The 20,092-nt window shown below is 37.7% G+C and overlaps 1 protein-coding gene across 2 annotated transcripts; it reads left to right on the forward strand.

The window, feature by feature from the left end:
* Positions 1–591: 591 nt before the first annotated feature.
* LOC140831844 (protein SPIRRIG) lies at positions 592–19,535 on the forward strand. 2 transcript variants are annotated; one of them, XM_073195568.1, is made up of 19 exons: positions 592–1,317; positions 2,406–2,478; positions 2,593–2,678; positions 3,235–3,370; positions 3,492–3,548; positions 4,191–4,367; positions 5,526–5,717; positions 5,844–5,909; positions 6,245–6,359; positions 6,502–7,676; positions 8,061–8,760; positions 8,845–8,947; positions 9,047–10,161; positions 10,291–11,941; positions 12,096–15,158; positions 16,307–16,615; positions 16,747–17,053; positions 17,143–17,289; positions 17,813–19,535. In XM_073195568.1, exons 1-19 carry the CDS (start codon positions 1,124–1,126, stop codon positions 18,989–18,991), a joined length of 10,845 nt encoding a protein of 3,614 aa, XP_073051669.1. In that variant the 5' UTR covers positions 592–1,123; the 3' UTR covers positions 18,992–19,535. The 2 variants fall into 2 exon arrangements, with proteins under 2 accessions (XP_073051669.1, XP_073051672.1); XM_073195571.1 differs by having other exon boundaries at positions 2,409–2,478.
* The last annotated feature ends 557 nt before the right edge of the window (positions 19,536–20,092 follow it).

Raw genomic sequence — 20,092 nt, forward strand, 5'->3', positions numbered from 1 at the left:
TAATCCTGAATCTTTCATTAACACGTAATACATAATATTCACGTGTAATTTACATATCAGATAATTCTCACCCGACATAGTATAAAATTTGAAGTTATATTTGGATAAATATATGATATAAACTACTTAATATTTTCTTAACAAAGTTGCATAATGTAATTATTGTATATATAAATATTATATTTCTATTAAATAAGAACTAAGATTAATGAGTTTCCTAAAAAGTATTCCTCATAAATAAATGATGTAAATATAAAGAGTAGGTCTCTTGTGAGACAATCTTACGAATCTTTATCTGTGAGACGAGTTAACCCTACCGATATTCACAATAAAAAGTAATACTTTTAGCATAAAAAATAATACTTTTTCATGGATGACTCAAATAAGAGATCTGTCTCACAATATATAACACATGAGACCGTCTCATACAAGTTTTTAATATAAATTAGCTGACGGAGCATTTATGCCACGTGGCGTGAATCACGCTGACATGGCAATGAAAGGTTTAAGGGAAATATAGAGCGTATATAAATATATATATATATATATATATATATATAATATTTTTTTTCCATGAGAGAGAGAGAGAGAGATGTGAAGACTATATAGAACGAGAAACGAGGAAGAAGGAAGCCATCCGAAAACAAGAGAGAGAAAGCCTCCCCCTGTATTCCACGCTGACGCCCAATTTCTAGGGCAAAATCCGAGGAAGTTGACCAGTCAAGATCATCTGATCAAGGGGATTACTATATCGATTGACTCTCGCTTTCTTTCTTTTGATATTCCGCCCCAATTAGATGAATTCACGCTGATAGGAAATATTTTTCGTTTACAGATCTTTCTGCTACCGATCCCTGATTTTACTCCGACAGATTACATTTGATCTTGGTCTTTTCATTTTTCTGTATTTATTTTTTTCCTTGTAAATACAGTTCGGGGAATGAGCTGGAGATCCGTCTAGAAACAATCTGGAGGGTCTGGATTTGGATTCTGGATCTGATCTCCGGGGTTTGGGAAAGGCGTTGTTTTGTTCGTCGGATGAGAGAGCGTTTGCGTTTTATGTACTTTCTGCCATTTGTTTATTGTGATACTTAGTTGATTATATATATATATATATATATATATGTTCGGGAAATCCAGTGGGGGAAAAACGATGAAATGGGCATCATTACTTAAAGACTTGAAAGATAAAGTCGGTCTTTCCCAGGCTCCTTCGTCAACTTCTTCATCTCCATCATCTTCGCCGTTCAAAGATAGCAGCAACAATGTCAACAATATCCTGCCGTCCGGCCAAGACATTTCGTCTTCGCCCTCAAGGTATTATCTTTCTACTCGAATTTTCAAATTTATCTTTTTGAAACGTCTTTACGGCCAGGGAAGAGAATTTAATTGGCCAACTACTTGATGAACCGGGACTTGGTGAAATCATTCGATGCTGAAAAAACTCCCCTACCGTTGTCTGTTGTTAGATAATTGTAGGCTATGATTATCGAGTTTACTTCATCTGGTGAGATTTCTTTAATGTGCAGTTTGGAGTGTAGGCTCTAGTTATGTTACTGGAATGAGTGAGAGTGCGGCGGGTATAATACTAAAAACAAGTATACTTGTGATCAGCATAGGTCAAGTGCTGCTTTTCGTCAAGGTTTGATTAAGCAGATTAATCTCAAACCTTTTTTTCTTTATTCACTTCAACAAAAAAGTGTCTTACGGATGTTAAAAGGGGTACAAAGTGGCATGTTCTTTGAATACTCGATTTTCTGGCAAATTGGGCATCCAAGTTAACAGATTTAACTACAGATTCTTTGGTGTGTTATATTCTACCGTATGGGTTTGATGAAGTGCCAATTGGCCATCTCCTATGCATCTCCTAATCAACTTCATCCGAACGAGAATCTTATAGAATATAGATAAGACAAGAAAACCTCCTTTTAAGTTTATGCATATTTTAACCTAAGTAAACGAAGTGAAAAGTGGCCTTTACTCCTTGTATTTGGTATGGTCAATTGGAATTCCTGGTAAGAATGTTTCACTAATTTCTTTTGTTGAGTTCAATACAAATACAAGATAGAGAAATTTGGAACTTGATGCAAAATTTCTGAGAAGATTATGGATCATTGTCTTTGATGACAATATTTGCGACCCGGACTGTGGGTTTCTTTTGACATGTTCAAGACAAATACCTTGTAGAGAAAATCGAAACAAGATAAAAGATTTCTAGAAGATTATGGATTTTTGTCTTTGAAGATAATCATTGCCACCTGGAGTTTTTTTTCCTGCATTGGGAATTGTACTTGTGATACTATTGATGCTTCAAGTCACTGTTTCGTGTAACAATAATACTTGTTTTGGCTTTTTTGAAACCAATTTGCAATCTGTGATTTTCTCTTATATTGAATTCATCATAGCAGAGACAAACATGAATTGGAATTGCAATTCAAGAGCTATTGGGAAGAGTTTCGGTCATCTAGTTCTGAAAAGGTATCGCAAAATGCGTTGTAAAATTGCACTATTATCCTTATTGCTTTTAGTATGCGTTCCTCCTTGTGAAACTGCTATAACCAATATAATACAAGTCTTTTTTCATGTCTGCAGGAAAAAGAAAAGGCCTTGAATTGGACTGTAGAAATGTTCTGTAGATTAGTGAAGAAGCACACAAATGTTGCTCAGTTGATTACCATGTAAGATGAATCTCATTTCCCCTTTTTCTTTTTATATGTAGAAAATAAATGGGTTTAACCAGATTGTGTGTCCAGGCTTGTGCAACTTGCTAAATTTATTTGCATAATGACTAAATGTTCTGACAATGTTTTGTTTCAACTTTTAGTGTATTAAATATCCTATCCTTTCCAGCGTTTTGTTATCATCAATGACTCACAGTGAGAACTGTTAAATTATTGCGTCGGTTGGATATCTCAGCAAATTTGTCTATTTTGGGAGTTGTGTGTTTTTATTACCTCTTTCTCGCAATCTTGGATTGGTGTGTAATTCATGCAATCTTGGAGTGTTTGGATATCTCAGATAATTATAAATTACCGTGTCGGTTGGATACTCAGCAAATTTGTCTGTTGCAATTTCGGGACGGATGTTTTTACACACTTTTGTTTCATGAAACACATTATGAGATCGAGACAGATATTTACTCAAATTGTCATTAGAACTTTTAATCATTTGCTATTTGATTCTGGTTGCAATAATATTTTTTCTGATATCTGAACCAACTACCAACTATTTCAGGTTAGTAGAGACACATATATTTTCTTTTGTTGTGGGGAGGGCATTTGTAACAGATATTGAAAAGCTGAAGCTCAGCAGTAAAGCAAGAGCATTGGAAGTTGATAAACTTTTATTATATTTCTCGGAAACCACAAAGGTTATTGCTCAAATTTTATGTGAAAAATCAGTTTATATAACTGTATGATATATATATATATATATGTATGTATATATATATTCATACAGTTGACGGCAACTTACATCCTATGTTTCTGCAGGATGGTATCAGACCAGGTGCAAATCTATTACGTGCTGTTGAAGCCCTCGTATCTGGGGTATGCACATTATCAGCTGACAATATGCAAATTAAACTTTTCGGATTATCTCATATTCAAGTCTGAGTTATCACAGTAACCAACATTTGATTATTTTGTATGTTCTAGTTTGGGTTCTTTATAAGACTGAAACTCAGGCAGCAAACTTTATAATTTGGCAGCACCTTGTGCAACCTTGCCATTTCATTCACCTCCTTTCCGATGAAGATTTTGGAATTAAAATTTTTACTCTTTACGGTAGAATCTATCTAGGTGAAAAATTAAATGTAGTAATTTTAATCCTTATGAGAGTACAAGTTATTCTTAACCCTTTCAGTTTTTGTTATTAGTTAGGGACCTATTTGATGTTGTAGGAATCCTATATTTCAATCAGCTGCGGTGAAGCCAGTTATTGTGCCACTAAAATCCAACGTTCTCGGTTATCATGAAAATGAAGTTTCGAAGCATGTGTTGAATCCTATCATATATAATTGTTTTTTGCGATTTGTAATAGAACTACGCTACCTGTTGTTATCTTTTTTTTTTTACTTTTAAACTAACAGTATGGTGGTGAATGTCCTTTTTTCATTGTTTTGGTGTCTTTCCGTTTGTATTTCTTTTTATCATTTTGGTAACTGATGCAAGATGGTAATTTTTCTACAGCCAATTGATAAACAATCGTTCCTTGATTCTGGGATTTTAAGCTGTCTCATTCATGTCTTATATGCTCTTCTTTCTCCTGATGGGGATGGTCAGAGGCAGAAACTGAATAATAATGACGAGTTGCTATTCACAGAGGAAATTCATGATGCTGAAAACAGACCAGTCCGCCGTCTTGAGGTGCCTTATTTTTTTTATACAGATGTTATCACCTATCTAAAATGATAATTATATTTCTTTTATTTGTTTGTAGTTTGTCCTATTAATTCTTTAGTTAATTTGCCTAGTTTTTCTTTTCCTGATAATTCGTCAAGTACGTTTACTTAGCTGCCGGTTAACTCATCAAAACGACAGTTATCTTTTAATTAGGTTGATTTTCTCTGCAAATCCTCTTTGTTTTGATAATTTTTTGTTCGTCTGGCAAAGTGATTTGTGTGAAAACTGAATTGCTACTGCATGTCTAGAAGCACCTGGTTCCCTAGTTTACTTTTTCTTTGTATATATTACCGTGCCACTGCAGAAGTGATAACTGGTCTGTGTTATAACATCGTCTTAACTCTTAAACCATCAAATAGTCAATTTTTTCCTCGCTAAATTTAAAATATGTACTTCTTTTGGTAGATACTCCATGATATTTTTCTGTAATTAAAATCTATTGACCTGAAGCTGAATTAATATTATATGTGAACTCGGTTTAAAGTATGTTTTTGCTGCCCCACTCATGTCATGTATGCTCAACAAGTAGATCATATGGAAAGTGATCTGAGCAATTTGTAAGGGAAGCGTTGCTACCTTCTGTTTCAATAAATTGCTTTTACCAATTTGAGGCAGGAGGTATTAAACCTTGGGTGGAATATGGTGTATGATAACTGATATCAGTATTTTTGTTCAGAATGTATCCCTTATATTTTCTATCTTTCTATATTCTGACACGGGGCAGTGGTCTCTACTTCTTGTTTTGCTCTTAGTTGAATGCATTACGATGAGGATGTATTTATCATCATTCTTTCACTTCTATTCTCCTGGAAGCATTAATGTATCTCGAGTCATAAGTTGGTGTATCAGCGCTAGGTGCATATGTGCCAGAAGTGGTCCAAAGCATGCATTGCACATTTTAATTTATTCTACTGGTTGATGCCTGGTAATACAAAGTAGGAGGAATGAATGGTTGCTAACTTGAAAAGCCTATGATGTAGTTCTTTGTATCTTTTGATGTAGCTACCATGACCATTATGAAGGATAGTATTTCATTGGTTTTCTAAATATTGGTAATGTGATCTGCTGATGCTCTTGATATACAATTGCTATGATTTTTTACCACCGTTTGAATTTGATCAGGTTGAGGGAAGTGTTGTACATATCATGAAAGCACTGGCTAGCCATCCATCAGCTCCTCAAAGTTTGATAGAGGATAATTCACTTCAATTATTGTGTCAAATGGTTGCCAATGGTTCCTCAGTTGTGTTTTCTCAATTCAAGCATGGTCTTGTTCCATTACATGCCATTCAGCTTCACAGACATGCTATGCAGGTATTATAAAATATTTTTCCAGCTATGTAAGTAGCTATATTTCTGTACTTGAGATTCGAGGCATGGGCTCATTATTTTACTTTCATAATCGATGATCTAATTTTTCTTTGTATTGTTGACATCCAGATTCTTGGTCTGCTTTTGGCTAATGACAATGGCAGCACATCCAAGTATATACGGAAGCATCATCTGGTATGTGCACATGCACTTGCATATATGTCTATATTTCTATTGTTTCCGCTGATTAGATGATATTTTTCCACATTTACAGCTTTTTGACACCTCTAACAATAACTCATTTATATCGCATCCTTATGGTGGTTGGACCTTCTAGAGATTTAATTTTGAGAATCATGTTTACTCCTAGTTTCTATGATTGATATTAGATGGGAAAAGCAACAACTTGAAATTCAAATGATTATGTGAATGCACATTCATGAACAAGTTTTAATGGTTATTATTTTTCGAACTTATTGCTAGTGCTTTTAGTTCTTTATTTTCGACACTTCTTATTTTTCTCTGTGCAGATAAAAGTGCTTTTAATGGCGGTTAAGGATTTTAATCCTGAATGTGGGGATCCTGCCTACACTATGGGCATCGTGGATTTGCTTCTTGAATGTGTTGAATTGTCATATAGACCTGGTGTGTCATAGTTTCTGCGATGATATAATTTTGTTATAATAAACTTGTGTATGTGACGGATTGGGCTAGTTAGTTATCATACCTTATTAGGATACTACTTTTTATTTAAGGGACACTGATTGTATGCATTCTTTGCCTGTAGAGGCTGGTGTTATAAGACTCAGGGAGGATATTCATAATGCTCATGGTTATCAATTCTTGGTCCAATTTGCTTTGACACTGTCAAAGAACCAAGCTGGTCAGACTTCTTGTTCCAAATATCTTTCTGAAGATGGTCATGTTTTGGATGGTTCACAAGCAGTTGGCAGGCTGGAGATGAAGAAACCAGAAGAAAAGGAAGAAAATGATTCATCACACAGTCTCTCCCCCACACTTTGTAGGCTTCTTGATGTCATTGTTAATTTGGCCCAAACAGGACCCTCAGGTTCTCCTGATTCGGTTGGTGTAAAAGCTTCAAAAAATTCTCACACAAAGCCTAATGGACATGGCAGAAGTCGTACATCATCCTCTGACCGAATAGCTGATGAAGTTTGGGAGAAGGATAACGACAAAGTCAAAGATTTAGAAGCTATTCAAATGTTGCAGGACATTTTAATCAAAGCGGAAAGTAGAGAATTACAGGCAGAAGTATTAAATAGAATGTTTAAAATTTTTTCCAGTCATCTTGAAAACTATAAGTTGTGCCAACAGTTGAGAACTGTGCCTCTCTTGATTCTCAATATGGCCGGTTTTCCTTCATCTCTGCAAGAGATAATCTTGAAAATCCTTGAATATGCAGTAACTGTTGTGAATATTATTCCTGAGCAAGAGTTGCTTTCACTTTGCTGCTTGCTTCAGCAACCAATTACTTCTGAATTAAAGAACACGATACTGTCTTTTTTCGTAAAACTTTTATCATTTGACCAACAATACAAGAAAATACTAAGAGAAGTTGGTGTACTGGAGGTTCTGTTAGATGATCTGAAGCAGCACAGATTTCTACTTGGCCCCGAGGAGCTCACTGGTGACCATGATCATTTGGAGAGAAAGAGTAATTCCAGCAGCTTCAAGAAGCACTTGGATAGCAAAGATGCAATTCTTTCTTCTCCAAAACTCTTGGAATCTGGTTCCGGAAAATTCCCACTGTTCGAAATAGAGACCACTATAGCAGTTGCTTGGGATTGTTTGGTATACTTATTGAAGAAAGCAGAACCCAATCAAGCATCATTTCGCTCTGCTAATGGCGTAACTATCACGCTGCCTTTTTTGGCATCTGATATACATCGTCCTGGTGTTCTGCGGTTGTTGTCATGCTTGGTTATTGAGGATGTCAAACAGGTAAACATGCTTTTTTCTATAAAACCTTTTTATGTGATTTTCCACTGTTATCTTTGAGTTCAATATAGGTTTACTTGAAAGTGTATCGGTTGTAGTCTCAAATGTTTGCCCTCTTTCCCCTTGTTAAGTTTTATATTTTGATGTGTAATTTGGTGGGAAAATATCTAGGCATGTACTTGGTCGTGAAACATCAAGATCAGGAATGGCTTGGTTGTGTTGGGATTACACATGAAGAGCATTCTTAGGTTCTTTTGTCTGTTGTAGCTCATAATTTTACCCGAGTTTTCAAGGAAAACTTTGAACTTAGTCAGTAATGACTAAATGCATCACTTATGAAGTTAGTAAGTTAGAAGTATTACTCATCAGTGCCTCTGTTTTAATCAGGCTCATCCAGAAGAATTGGGGGCAATTGTTGAAGTTCTTAAAAGCGGGATGGTTACAAGTGCTCTGGGATCCCAATACTCCCTTCATATTGATGCAAAATGTGATACTTTTGGAGCCTTGTGGCGCATATTAGGGGCTAATGGTTCGGCACAGAGGGTTTTTGGTGAATCAACTGGGTTTTCTCTTTTATTGACCACCCTTCATTCTTTTCAAAATGACCAAGAACAAAACAATCGAACTTCTACAAATGTTTTAATTAAGCTGTTCACGTACATGCTGCGGGTTATGACAGCTGGTGTTAGTGAAAATGCTATTAATCGATCAAAGTTGCATGTAATTCTGTCATCACATAGCTTTTATGATCTTCTTTCCGAGTCTGGTATAATTTGCGTTGAATGTGAACACCAAGTCATACAATTGTTGCTGGAACTTGCTCTAGAGGTAGTGCTTCCACCATTTCCTGTGTCCGAAGCTGCAACAGTATCTGGTAACGTTGAAAATGAGTCATCAAGTTTTCTTTTCATCACACCATCGGGACCTTTCGCTCCTGATAAGGAACGTGTGTATAATGCTGCTGCTGTCAGAGTACTCCTACGTGCTTTACTGCTCTTTACTCCAAAAGTGCAATTAGAATTGTTAAATCTCATTGAAAAACTTGCTCGTGGAAGTTCTTTCAATTGGGAAAATCTCAGTTCTGTAGGTGCGTACTTGTTTAATCATCGTCGGTACGTAATTTTTGTAACTTTAAATGCATCCTCATTATTTTTGACTTCAATGTTGCTAGGTTGTGTGGAACTTCTATTGGAGAAAGTACAACCTTTCATGTCTAGCTCTCTACCTTTGGTTTCTCATGCGCTGAAGATAGTGGAAGTTCTTGGTGCCTACAGGTAACAGCATTTGATTGGAGAGTCCCATGGAATTCTTTTGCATTACTTTGTTTAACAACTAACTCTATTGATCCGAGACCTCCAATTCTTTATTGACAGGCTATCAGTATCAGAACTTAGAATTTTACTTAGGTATATTTTGCAAATGAGGCTGGCGGGTCCCGGCTCTTCTCTTTTTTCAATGATGGAAAGATTGATTCTCTCTCAGGGTATGGGCTCAGAAGATGTTTCTCTTGCCCCCATTGTAGAGTTTAACATGAGCAAGATCGGACATGCTTCCATTCAAGTACCATTAGGGGAAAGGTCATGGCCCCCTGCTGCTGGTTATTCTTTTGTTTGTTGGTTCCAATACAGAAATCTGTTAAAATCACATGTCAGGGAGACCGAAGCACCCAAATATGGATATTCTAAAAGGCATAGCATGGCTAATGGGCAACAACTTGGATCTCAGACTCTACGAATTTTTTCTGTTGGTGCTGTAGATAATGGAAGCACATTTTACGCCGAACTTCTTTTGCAGGATGATGGGGTTCTTACCCTTTCAACCAGTAACTCCTCCTCCTTGACTTGTACTGGGTTAGAAATGGAGGAAGGTCGGTGGCATCACCTAGCAGTTGTGCACAGCAAACCAAATGCCTTGGCTGGATTATTTCAAGCAAGTATCGCTTATGTGTATCTCAATGGTAAGCTACGACACACTGGGAAACTTGGATACTCTCTGTCTCCTGCTGGAAAGTCTCTGCAGGTAACAATTGGGACACCGAGTTCTTATGCAAGGATAAGTGATATGTCATGGAGTCTCAGGTCATGCTATCTTTTTGAGGAGGTGCTATTGCCAGGTTCTATATGTTTTATGTACATTCTTGGGAGAGGATATAGGGGCCTTTTTCAAGACACCAATCTTCTACAATTTGTTCCAAATCAGGCATGTGGTGGGGGCAGTATGGCCATCTTAGATTCTTTAGACACCGATCTGCCTTTGACCTCTAATATGCAGAAGTATGAGAGTGCTGGCAAGCAAGTTGTCTCTAAGGTGAATCATAGTGGATTTGTCTGGGATTCTGAAAAGTTGCGAAGTCTCTCACTGCAATTATGGGGTAAAAAACTGATATTTGCATTTGATGGAACAAGCACAGAATTATTCCGAGCATCTGGAACTTTATCCATGCTTAATCTAGTCGATCCACTTTCAGCTGCTGCTTCTCCTATTGGGGGTGAGTGAATTAATTGTCTTCATTTCTATTGTATAAGTGTTGTTGTTTAATAATCAGTATTATTCGATTGCTTGGCTTTATAATTTATAGATGTAATAACTCTTAGATCATATCTATGGATGTCCTCAGGCATACCACGTTTCGGTAGACTTTTTGGAGATATCCATGTTTGCAAGCAATGTATCATTGGCGACTCTATCCGTCCAATTGGCGGCATGGCTGTAGTCCTTGCACTAGTTGAAGCATCTGAATCAAGGGACATGCTTCACATGTCCTTGACATTACTTGCATGTGCTCTTCATCAGAACCCACAGAATGTGAGAGACATGCAGAAGTACAGAGGATACCACTTGCTATCTCTATTTCTTCATCGCAGAATGTCATTGTTTGACATGAAAGCACTTGAGATCTTTTTTAAAATTGCTGCCTGCGAGGCTTCTTTCTCTGAACCTAGAAAACTTGGAATTGTGCCAAGCTCTCTGTCACCTGTTGCCACAATTAGTGAATCAAGCTTTGAAGATCTTAGTTTGTCCAAGTTCCGTGATGAATTTTCATCTGTTGGTTCTCACGGAGAAATGGATGATTTTTCTGCACCAAAAGATTCGTACAGTCATGTTTCAGAGCTGGAAAATTCAGACATACCAACTGAGACTTCTAATTGCATTGTTCTGTCAAATGCTGACATGGTTGAGCACGTCTTATTGGATTGGACCCTTTGGGTTACAGCTCCAGTCCCAGTTCAAATTTCTTTACTTGGTTTTCTTGAGCATCTTGTCTCAATGCATTGGTATCGCAATCATAACCTTACAATACTTCGTAGGATTAACCTTGTTCAACACTTGCTTGTAACCATGCAGAGAGGTGATGTTGAAGTGGCAGTATTAGAAAAATTAGTTGTGTTGCTCGGTGTAATTTTGGAGGATGGATTTTTACCTTCTGAATTGGAACTTGTGGTAAGGTTTGTGATTATGACATTTGATCCACCTGAACTATTGTCGCATAATCATATTTCTCGAGAATCAATGGGGAAGCATGTAATTGTAAGAAATATGTTGCTAGAGATGCTAATTGATCTCCAGGTGACCATTCAATCAGAAGAGTTACTTGAACAGTGGCATAAAATTGTTTCATCAAAATTAATTACATATTTTCTGGATGAAGCAGTTCATCCGACGAGTATGAGATGGATCATGACTCTTCTAGGTGTATGCCTTGCATCTTCTTCTACATTTGCACTTAAATTCCGCTCAAGTGGAGGGTATCAAGGTTTAACGAGGGTGCTTCCTAGTTTCTATGATTCTCCTGATATCTATTACATTCAGTTTTGTCTAATATTTGGAAAGCCGGTATATCCAAGATTACCAGAAGTTCGCATGCTCGATTTTCACGCTCTCATGCCAAGTGACAGTAGCTATGGAGAGTTAAAATTTGTTGAACTTCTGGAAACCATTATTGCTATGGCAAAATCAACATTTGACCGGTTGGTTATGCAGTCAATGCTTGCACATCAAACTGGCAATCTTTCTCAGGCTGGTGCTAGGCTTGTGGCAGAGCTTGTAGATGGACATGTTGACGTAGCTGGAGAGCTCCAAGGCGAAGCTTTGATGCACAAAACTTATGCTGCTCGTTTGATGGGTGGAGAGGCGTCAGCACCCGCTGCGGCTACTTCAGTTCTGAGATTTATGGTTGATCTTGCCAAAATGTGTCCTCCATTTTCAGCTGTCTGCAGACGAGCTGAATTTCTTGAGGGTTGCGTTGACCTCTATTTTTCTTGTGTCAGGTTTGGTACATGTGTTATTTTTAGCCTTTTAAGTGTTTATATCTCTCTTTGATTTTTTTTATGTTACTTCCAATTTTTGATACTCGCTGTCTATGAAATCAATGAAGTGTGATGTTTCGTTTGTCTAATTTAAATGTTACTGTCTGATATTCAGGGCTGCCCAAGCTGTGAGGATTGCCAAAGAACTCACGTCGAAAACTGAAGACAAGAATTTGAATGACTCTGATGATACTAGTAGCTCCCAGAATACATTTTCTAGCTTGCCTCAAGAAAATGAGCAGTCAGCCAAGACCTCTATTAGCATAGGGAGCTTTCCGCAGGCACATGTTAGCGCTAGTTCTGAAGATATGTCTATCATCCAAAATAAAATGGTAACTGAGAAACTCGAGGTTGATGATACCGGAACCCATCAGGAATTGGACAACTTGGAGAAACTAATGAAAGAGGATATCGATGCTTTGGGAAATGTTGACGTCGAAACGATGGACCAGGTGTCCAACGACACTTCTGGGAGTAATGAGTTTAATTTTCGTGATATGAGAAGCACATCAGATAATGTTCATCAGAACGATTCACTCAGTTCTGCGTCTTTCCCTATTCCTGAGTCCCCTATTTTGTCCGAGAGATCAAATTCCAGGATCCCACTCAGTCCTTTGTCATCTCCAGTTTTTGCATTGACATCTTGGTTGGGTGGTGGCAGCCGCAATGATTCAAAATTCAAGTCAACTTCTACTCCATCAATGGAGTCCTTTATGTCTGTGAATGAAATGGATTCTTCTTCAGACTTAACATCTAATACTCAGCCTCAAAATGCCTCACACACATTGTTCTCAATAAGTTCAAAGCTACTTCTTGAAGTGGATGATTCTGGCTATGGAGGCGGCCCATGTTCTGCTGGTGCTACTGCGGTTTTAGACTTAATGGCTGAAGTTCTTTCTGATTTTTTGACTGAGCAGATGAAAGCCGCGTCAGTAATAGAGACTATTTTGGAAAGTGTACCTCTGTATGCTGATTCTGATTCTGTATTAGTTTTTCAGGGATTATGCCTTACTAGATTGATGAATTTTCTTGAAAGGCGTCTGTTACGTGATGATGAGGAAAATGAGAAGAAGTTGGATAAGAGCCGTTGGTCCCTTAACTTAGACTCACTTTCCTGGATGATAGTGGATCGTGTATACATGGGAGCTTTTTCTCGGCCTGCTGGCGTATTGAAGACTCTTGAATTTTTGTTGTCAATGCTGCAGTTGGCAAATAAGGATGGTCGAATTGAAGAAGCAATTCCTGCCGGTAAAGGTCTCCTTTCTATTGGGAGAGGAAATAGACAACTTGATACTTACATACACGCACTCTTCAAGAATGTGAATCGTATGATACTGTTTTGTTTCCTACCATCTTTCTTGGTTACCATCGGGGAGAATGATCTTTTTTCACGGTTAGGTTTGCAGAATGAACAGAAGAAAAGATTTTTATTTTACCCTTCACTGGAAGATGGAGGGATTGATATTTTCACAGTTTTACAGTTGCTGATCGCCCATAGAAGAATAGTATTTTGTCCCAGTAATCTTGATACTGATCTGAATTGCTGCCTTTGTATAAATTTGATATCTCTTCTTTATGATCATAGACAAAATGCGAAGAATGCAGCGGTTGATATTCTCAAGTATCTACTGGTTCATCGTAGAGTTGCCCTTGAAGAGTTTTTGGTCTCTAAACCAAATCAAGGGCCATCTTTGGATGTTCTGCATGGTGGATTTGATAAACTTTTGACTGAAAAATTATCGGCATTTTTTGATTGGCTCAAGAGTTCTGAGTCCACTGTCAATAAAGTGTTGGAACATTGTGCTATCATTATGTGGGTGCAGTACATTGCAGGGTCTGCAAAGTTTCCTGGAGTGAGGATAAAGGGCATGGACAGTCGGCGTAAGAGAGAAATGGGAAGAAAAATAAAGGACATCTCAAAATTAGAACAAAAACATTGGGAGCAGGTGACTGAAAGGAGAATTGCGCTTGAATTGGTACGCGACGCTATGGCTACTGAATTACGAGTTATCCGCCAGGATAAGTATGGATGGGTCCTTCATGCTGAAAGTGAGTGGCAAAGTAATCTCCAACAGCTTGTACACGAGCGGGGAATATTTCCGTATAGTAAGTCATCCATGGAGGGAGAGGAGCTTGAATGGCAGCTGTGTCCCATTGAAGGTCCTTACAGAATGCGCAAAAAACTTCATCGTAGTAAATTAAAGATAAATACTATCCAGAACGTGCTTAATGGACAGTTTGATTTAGGGGAAGGAGAACTGTCAAAGGAGAAAACTGATGATGAACACCATGGCTCTGATACCGAATCAGATTCCTTCTTTAACCTTCTAGCTGATAAGTCAAAGAATGAATCTTTTGATTCTGAATTGTATGATGAACCAACTCTCAAAGAATCAGACGATGTACGGGATATAGCTTTTACTGGGATTGGATGGAATGATGATCAAGAAAGCAGTATAAATGAAGGAAGTCTTTATTCAGCTCTTGAATTAGGTGTACAGTCCAGTGCTGTATCCACACAAAAAGCAGAAAGTGTTCGAGGGAAGTCTGATTTAGGATCTTCAGCGAGAATCGATGATGCGAGAGGGTCAGATGACAAATCTGGCAAAGATCTAAATGATAATGGTGAATACTTGATCAGACCTTATTTGGAACCTCTTGAAAGGATTAAGTACAAGTACAATTGTGAGCGAGTTGTCGGCCTTGATAAACATGATGGTATATTTTTGATTGGAGAACTATCTCTTTATGTCATTGAGAATTTTTATATTGATGAATCTGGGTGCATATGTGAGAAAGAGAGTGAAGATGATATATCTGTCATTGATCAGGCTTTGGGCGTAAAGAAAGATTTGTCTTGTAGTATGGATTCCCATTCCAAGTCGACTTCATCGTGGGATGCTACAGTAAAGGCATTTACTGGGGGTAGAGCATGGGCTTACAATGGCGGTGCCTGGGGAAAAGAAAAAGTATGCACCAGTGGTAATGTCCCTCATCATTGGCGTATGTGGAAGCTTGACAGTGTCCATGAGCTTTTGAAGCGTGACTATCAGCTTCGACCAGTTGCTATTGAGATTTTCAGCATGGATGGTTGCAACGATTTACTGGTTTTTCACAAGAAAGAGAGAGAAGAAGTTTTTAGAAACTTGGTGGCCATGAATCTACCCAGAAACAGCATGTAAGATACATAAGCACTGTCTGGTTGGAATCTATCTTTTTTCTTCTCAAATTGTGTTTGTGCTATTGTTTTTGCTGTGAATTCTTTTCAAATTTTCCATATCACAGCATTTATGTGTTGAATCGTTATTTTCATAGTTAATTCCCAATTTTAGTCAGTCACCCTTATTATATAAAAAAATGGGACATCAACCAACCGTGCCTCAATTAGATTGTTCCTTTTATCTTGCTGTTCATCACTGCTACTCTACATGTTATTTGGGTTTCATCAGAGCTAATTTAAAAATCTGTGCATCCTAATATTGACTACTTTTGTAGTTGTTTCTCACCTAACAGATTAAACTGGCTAGTTTCTCAGTGATTTACTGATGAAAATTCTGATTGTTTTTATTTGAGGAGTTAAACTGACTTCGTTACCTTTAATATAGCATTCCTTGGTTTGCGATGGTACAATCAGATAAAACAATTAACATATTATGGTGCCGAAATGTAACAGTTATGAACGAGAAAACTGTATTTGCTTCTTAGTCTACATGTTTTTGATTTCAGCTACTTCTATGTTAGTTTTATTTGTATGAATAATGGTGGACTTCTTTGCCAAACTTAGCGGCTTTAAGAGTTATCAGCACATATTAAACTTAGCGGCTTTAAGAGTTGTCAGCACATATTCTGGGTCACACAATATTAAGTTCCTATTCCACATTTTGTAGTTCAGGAGAAAACTTTTCTTTTCTGAAGTATTTGTTACCTCCCTATATTTTGGTTAAGGTACAAGATGTAGTCCTAGAAATACATGAAACATTCATCTCTGTTTGAGGGGGTGATACTGGAGCAGCATATGTTGATGTTAATATCCTAATTTGCGGATTACTCATCCGCTTCTTTTGTAACAAGAATTATTTATTATATGTAAGTTAAGTTTCCTATAAAAAAATGTTAATATCATTTTAGAGAATGTATGGATTAGAGTTCTCATGACATCAGAGTATCATAAAAAACAGGCTTCTTTGTATTAATAGAATATCCTTATGTTTCTGATGTGACCACATCATGCTTCTTCATCTTCAGCACCAATCTACGGTCTTTGCCTTTTAGGCTTCCTGTTCTCTTGAAACCACATTTTGAGTTCATATTTTGTTTGTGTGACAGTTTGGATGCAACAATATCAGGCTCAACAAAACAGGAAAACAATGAAGGCAGCCGTTTGTTTAAGGTTATGGCAAAATCCTTTTCCAAGAGGTGGCAAAATGGAGAAATTAGCAATTTTCAGTATATTATGCATCTCAACACTCTGGCAGGTCGAGGATACAGTGATCTCACACAGTATCCAGTGTTTCCTTGGGTCCTGGCAGATTATGAGAGTGAGAAATTGAATTTGTTAAATCCAAAAACGTTCCGTAAACTTGAGAGACCCATGGGTTGTCAAACATTGGAAGGCGAAGAAGAGTTTAGGAAGAGGTTGGCTCCTGTTCTGGCAGACTTATTGACCCATTTACTACCTTCTGGTGTTGCATTTGACCTCCCCATCCCCTGCTATATTTTAAATCTGAATATATCATTTTATCTGATCTATCTTTTCTATCTCGCAGATATGAGACCTGGGATGATCCAGAGGTTCCCAAATTTCATTATGGTTCTCATTATTCCAGTGCTGGGATTGTTCTCTTCTACCTATTACGTCTGCCACCATTTAGTATCGAGAATCAAAAGCTTCAGGGAGGACAGTTTGACCATGCTGATCGACTTTTCAACAGCATACGAGAAACCTGGTTGAGTGCTGCCGGGAAAAGCAACACATCAGATGTCAAGGAACTCGTTCCGGAGTTTTTCTACATGCCAGAATTCTTGCAAAATAAGTTCAATCTTGACTTGGGAGAAAAACAATCAGGAGAGAAGGTTACTCAAAGTTTTTAAATACTTGGTATTGCTGTTTATTTCCCAGAACTGTTCCTTCACATTTCTTTTTTGATATGAGATGGTGATAGGTTGGTGATGTTGTCTTGCCTCCATGGGCCAACGGCAGCACTTTCGAGTTCATTAGGAAGCACAGAGAAGCACTGGAATCTGATTATGTTTCTGAGAATCTGCACCACTGGATAGACCTCATCTTTGGGTATAAACAGAGAGGAAAGGTGAGTATTTTTTTTCCATCATTGGGTGTTGAACATTAGTTTTAGCGATGTTAAACTTCATTAACTACCTTACACTTGTTTTTTGTTGACCAATTTTATATTGGTTCATTTAATTTCCGATCATTTGTCTTTGGGCCTCTTTATTATTATCCTGAAAATAACAAAGAAGAAAATGCTCCAATGTAGTTCACCTCAGACCGTGGTACCAAGATTCAAGTTTGTTGCATTTTTCTTTCTTCTATTCCTTCCACTAAATTTGTTATCCCAAGTGAATACGAATCACATTGTGGAAGGGGACGCAAAAATTTATTTTATGAAACCCCAAATTCTATAAAATTTTGATTCTTATTTAGGCTATGCGCCAAATAAATATTTGAATCCTGTACTGGGTATTTTTTTTTATGCGTCGTTTAGCTCAATTTGTCAACTTATCTTCCTTGCATCATCTATCTAGTTTTCCAGTCATTCTTTTTGCATAACTATCTTTTAATTTTAGTGAAAGTATTATTTATCTGTTTAACAGGCAGCTGAGGCAGCTGTTAATGTTTTCTACCACTATACCTACGAAGGAAGTGTTGACATTGATTCAGTAACAGATCCTGCCATGAAAGCATCAATTCTAGCTCAAATTAATCATTTTGGACAGACTCCAAAACAACTTTTCTTGAAGCCTCATGTTAAAAGACGGACTGATAGAAAGCTTGTTCCTCATCCACTGAAACATTCGACACTTCTTGTTCCTCATGAAATTCGTAAGAGCTCGTCTTCTATATCTCAAATTGTGACTTTTGGTGATAAAATTCTTGTTGCTGGTGCAAATAGCTTGCTTAAACCTAGAACATATACCAAGTACGTTGCCTGGGGTTTTCCCGATCGTAGTTTCCGATTTATGAGTTATGACCAAGATAAGCTTCTTTCTACTCATGAAAATCTTCATGGAGGCAATCAAATCCAGTGCGTCAGTGCGAGCCTTGATGGCCAAGTTTTGGTTACTGGGGCAGATGATGGTTTGGTTTGCGTTTGGAGAATCGAAAAAGATGGACCTCGTGTAATTCGTCACTTGCAGTTGGAGAAGGCACTTTGTGGTCACACTGGTAAAATCACCTGCATTCGTGTTAGCCAGCCCTACATGATGGTAGTTAGTGGGTCAGATGATTGCACAATAATATTATGGGATCTTAGCTCGTTGGTTTTTGTCAGGCAACTTCCGGAGTTTCCTTCACCCATTTCAGCAGTGTATGTGAATGACCTGACTGGTGAAATTGTGACTGCAGCGGGTGTCGTGCTTGCTGTTTGGTCAATTAATGGTGACTGCCTTGCAGTTGTGAACACGTCACAACTTCCATCAGATTTCATTGTATCTGTTGCTGGCTGCAACTTCTCTGATTGGCAGGACACTAACTGGTTCGTCTCAGGTCACCAAAGTGGAGCTGTCAAAGTGTGGAAAATGGTTCACACCTCAAGCGAGGAGTCTTCCCAAAGCAAACCATCTAGTAATCCAACGGGAGGGCTTCGTCTTGGAGATAAAGTACCCGAGTACAGATTGATTCTGCATAAGATACTGAAGTCCCACAAGTTTCCAGTTACTGCCCTTCATATATCTAATGACCTTAAACAGTTTTTGAGTGGAGATTCTGGTGGCCACCTTTTTTCGTGGATATTACCGGATGAGAACTTGAGATCTTCCATGAACCAGGGGTGATTGTAGGATGTGCTTGTGGTTATTGGACGTTCGTGGATAGATTTTTCGCCAAGAAACTATACAAGATGGAATTAACGCCCTCAGCGTGCTAACAATGAGATCGAAATATAGCTTTTAATCGGGTTGCAGGGATCCATGTGGCAGATCCGATAAGAAAAAAGATCACCCTTGTCCCTCAGCTTCACAACTAGGACTCGGGCTGATTGGTGAGTGAAAATATTGTCATTTTGATGATTGATTCCCAGCAGAAAGATTTGGCTTTTTGGGCGGAAGATGTATGTTGTACATAGCGTAATTTTTTATTCTGTTCACAGTTTGTATAGAAAATTATTTGCAGAAATATAGGTTTCACCGAAAACTTGCCCCTGTTGGGATTTTGGGTTAGCTTCATGAGCAAATGAACTTGAGCAGTAGATTTTGCTCCATTGTTTTGTTGTGATATATGTTAGTACTTTACATGCTAAAACCGAAGGGTGCAATTGATTAGTCATTCCCCACTATGTTTTCTTGTTTTATATCATCTTGGCACGTCATTTTGTCCTCAGTTTTTTTTCTTATCCTCGCTTCAATGACTGGTTTTCTTATAAATTAATCTAGTTTTGGCCCTGGCCATCGTTTAATTTGGACCCATATTTAATAGAATCCAGAATCTAGTTGGGTGGTAGTGGTCATTCCCTTCAAGGAAAGTCCTCTCTGCACCTTGTACTTGGAGAAATCAACATTTATCACTCAGACTAGCATGCCACATGCTGTACCTCGACAACTCTTTTTAATTTTTTCGAATCATAATTAATTATTATTCTCACTACGTTCATTAAGGTTGAATTTGTATTTGAAGAAAATAATTCACATTTAAGAACAAATACTCACGTTTCGATGCCTTCTTAGGGAATAATCAAACATAAATATTGCTGGATAATTCATGATGGCCACTGTCAACATTGTAGGCTGTGGGGTTTTTCTTTAGGCCGATTCTGTGCATCTTTCTTTTCTTTTTGTTCTATTTTTTTTTAAGGCAGATGTCGTTATGGTACATGTCTATTTTATTATTGCTTTTTAGCATACCAAGACATTATTAATACTAGGCTACTTCTGTAACAA

This window comes from Primulina eburnea, chromosome 1 (genome assembly GCF_022965805.1).
Source record: "Primulina eburnea isolate SZY01 chromosome 1, ASM2296580v1, whole genome shotgun sequence".
Lineage (NCBI taxonomy): Eukaryota > Viridiplantae > Streptophyta > Magnoliopsida > Lamiales > Gesneriaceae > Primulina > Primulina eburnea.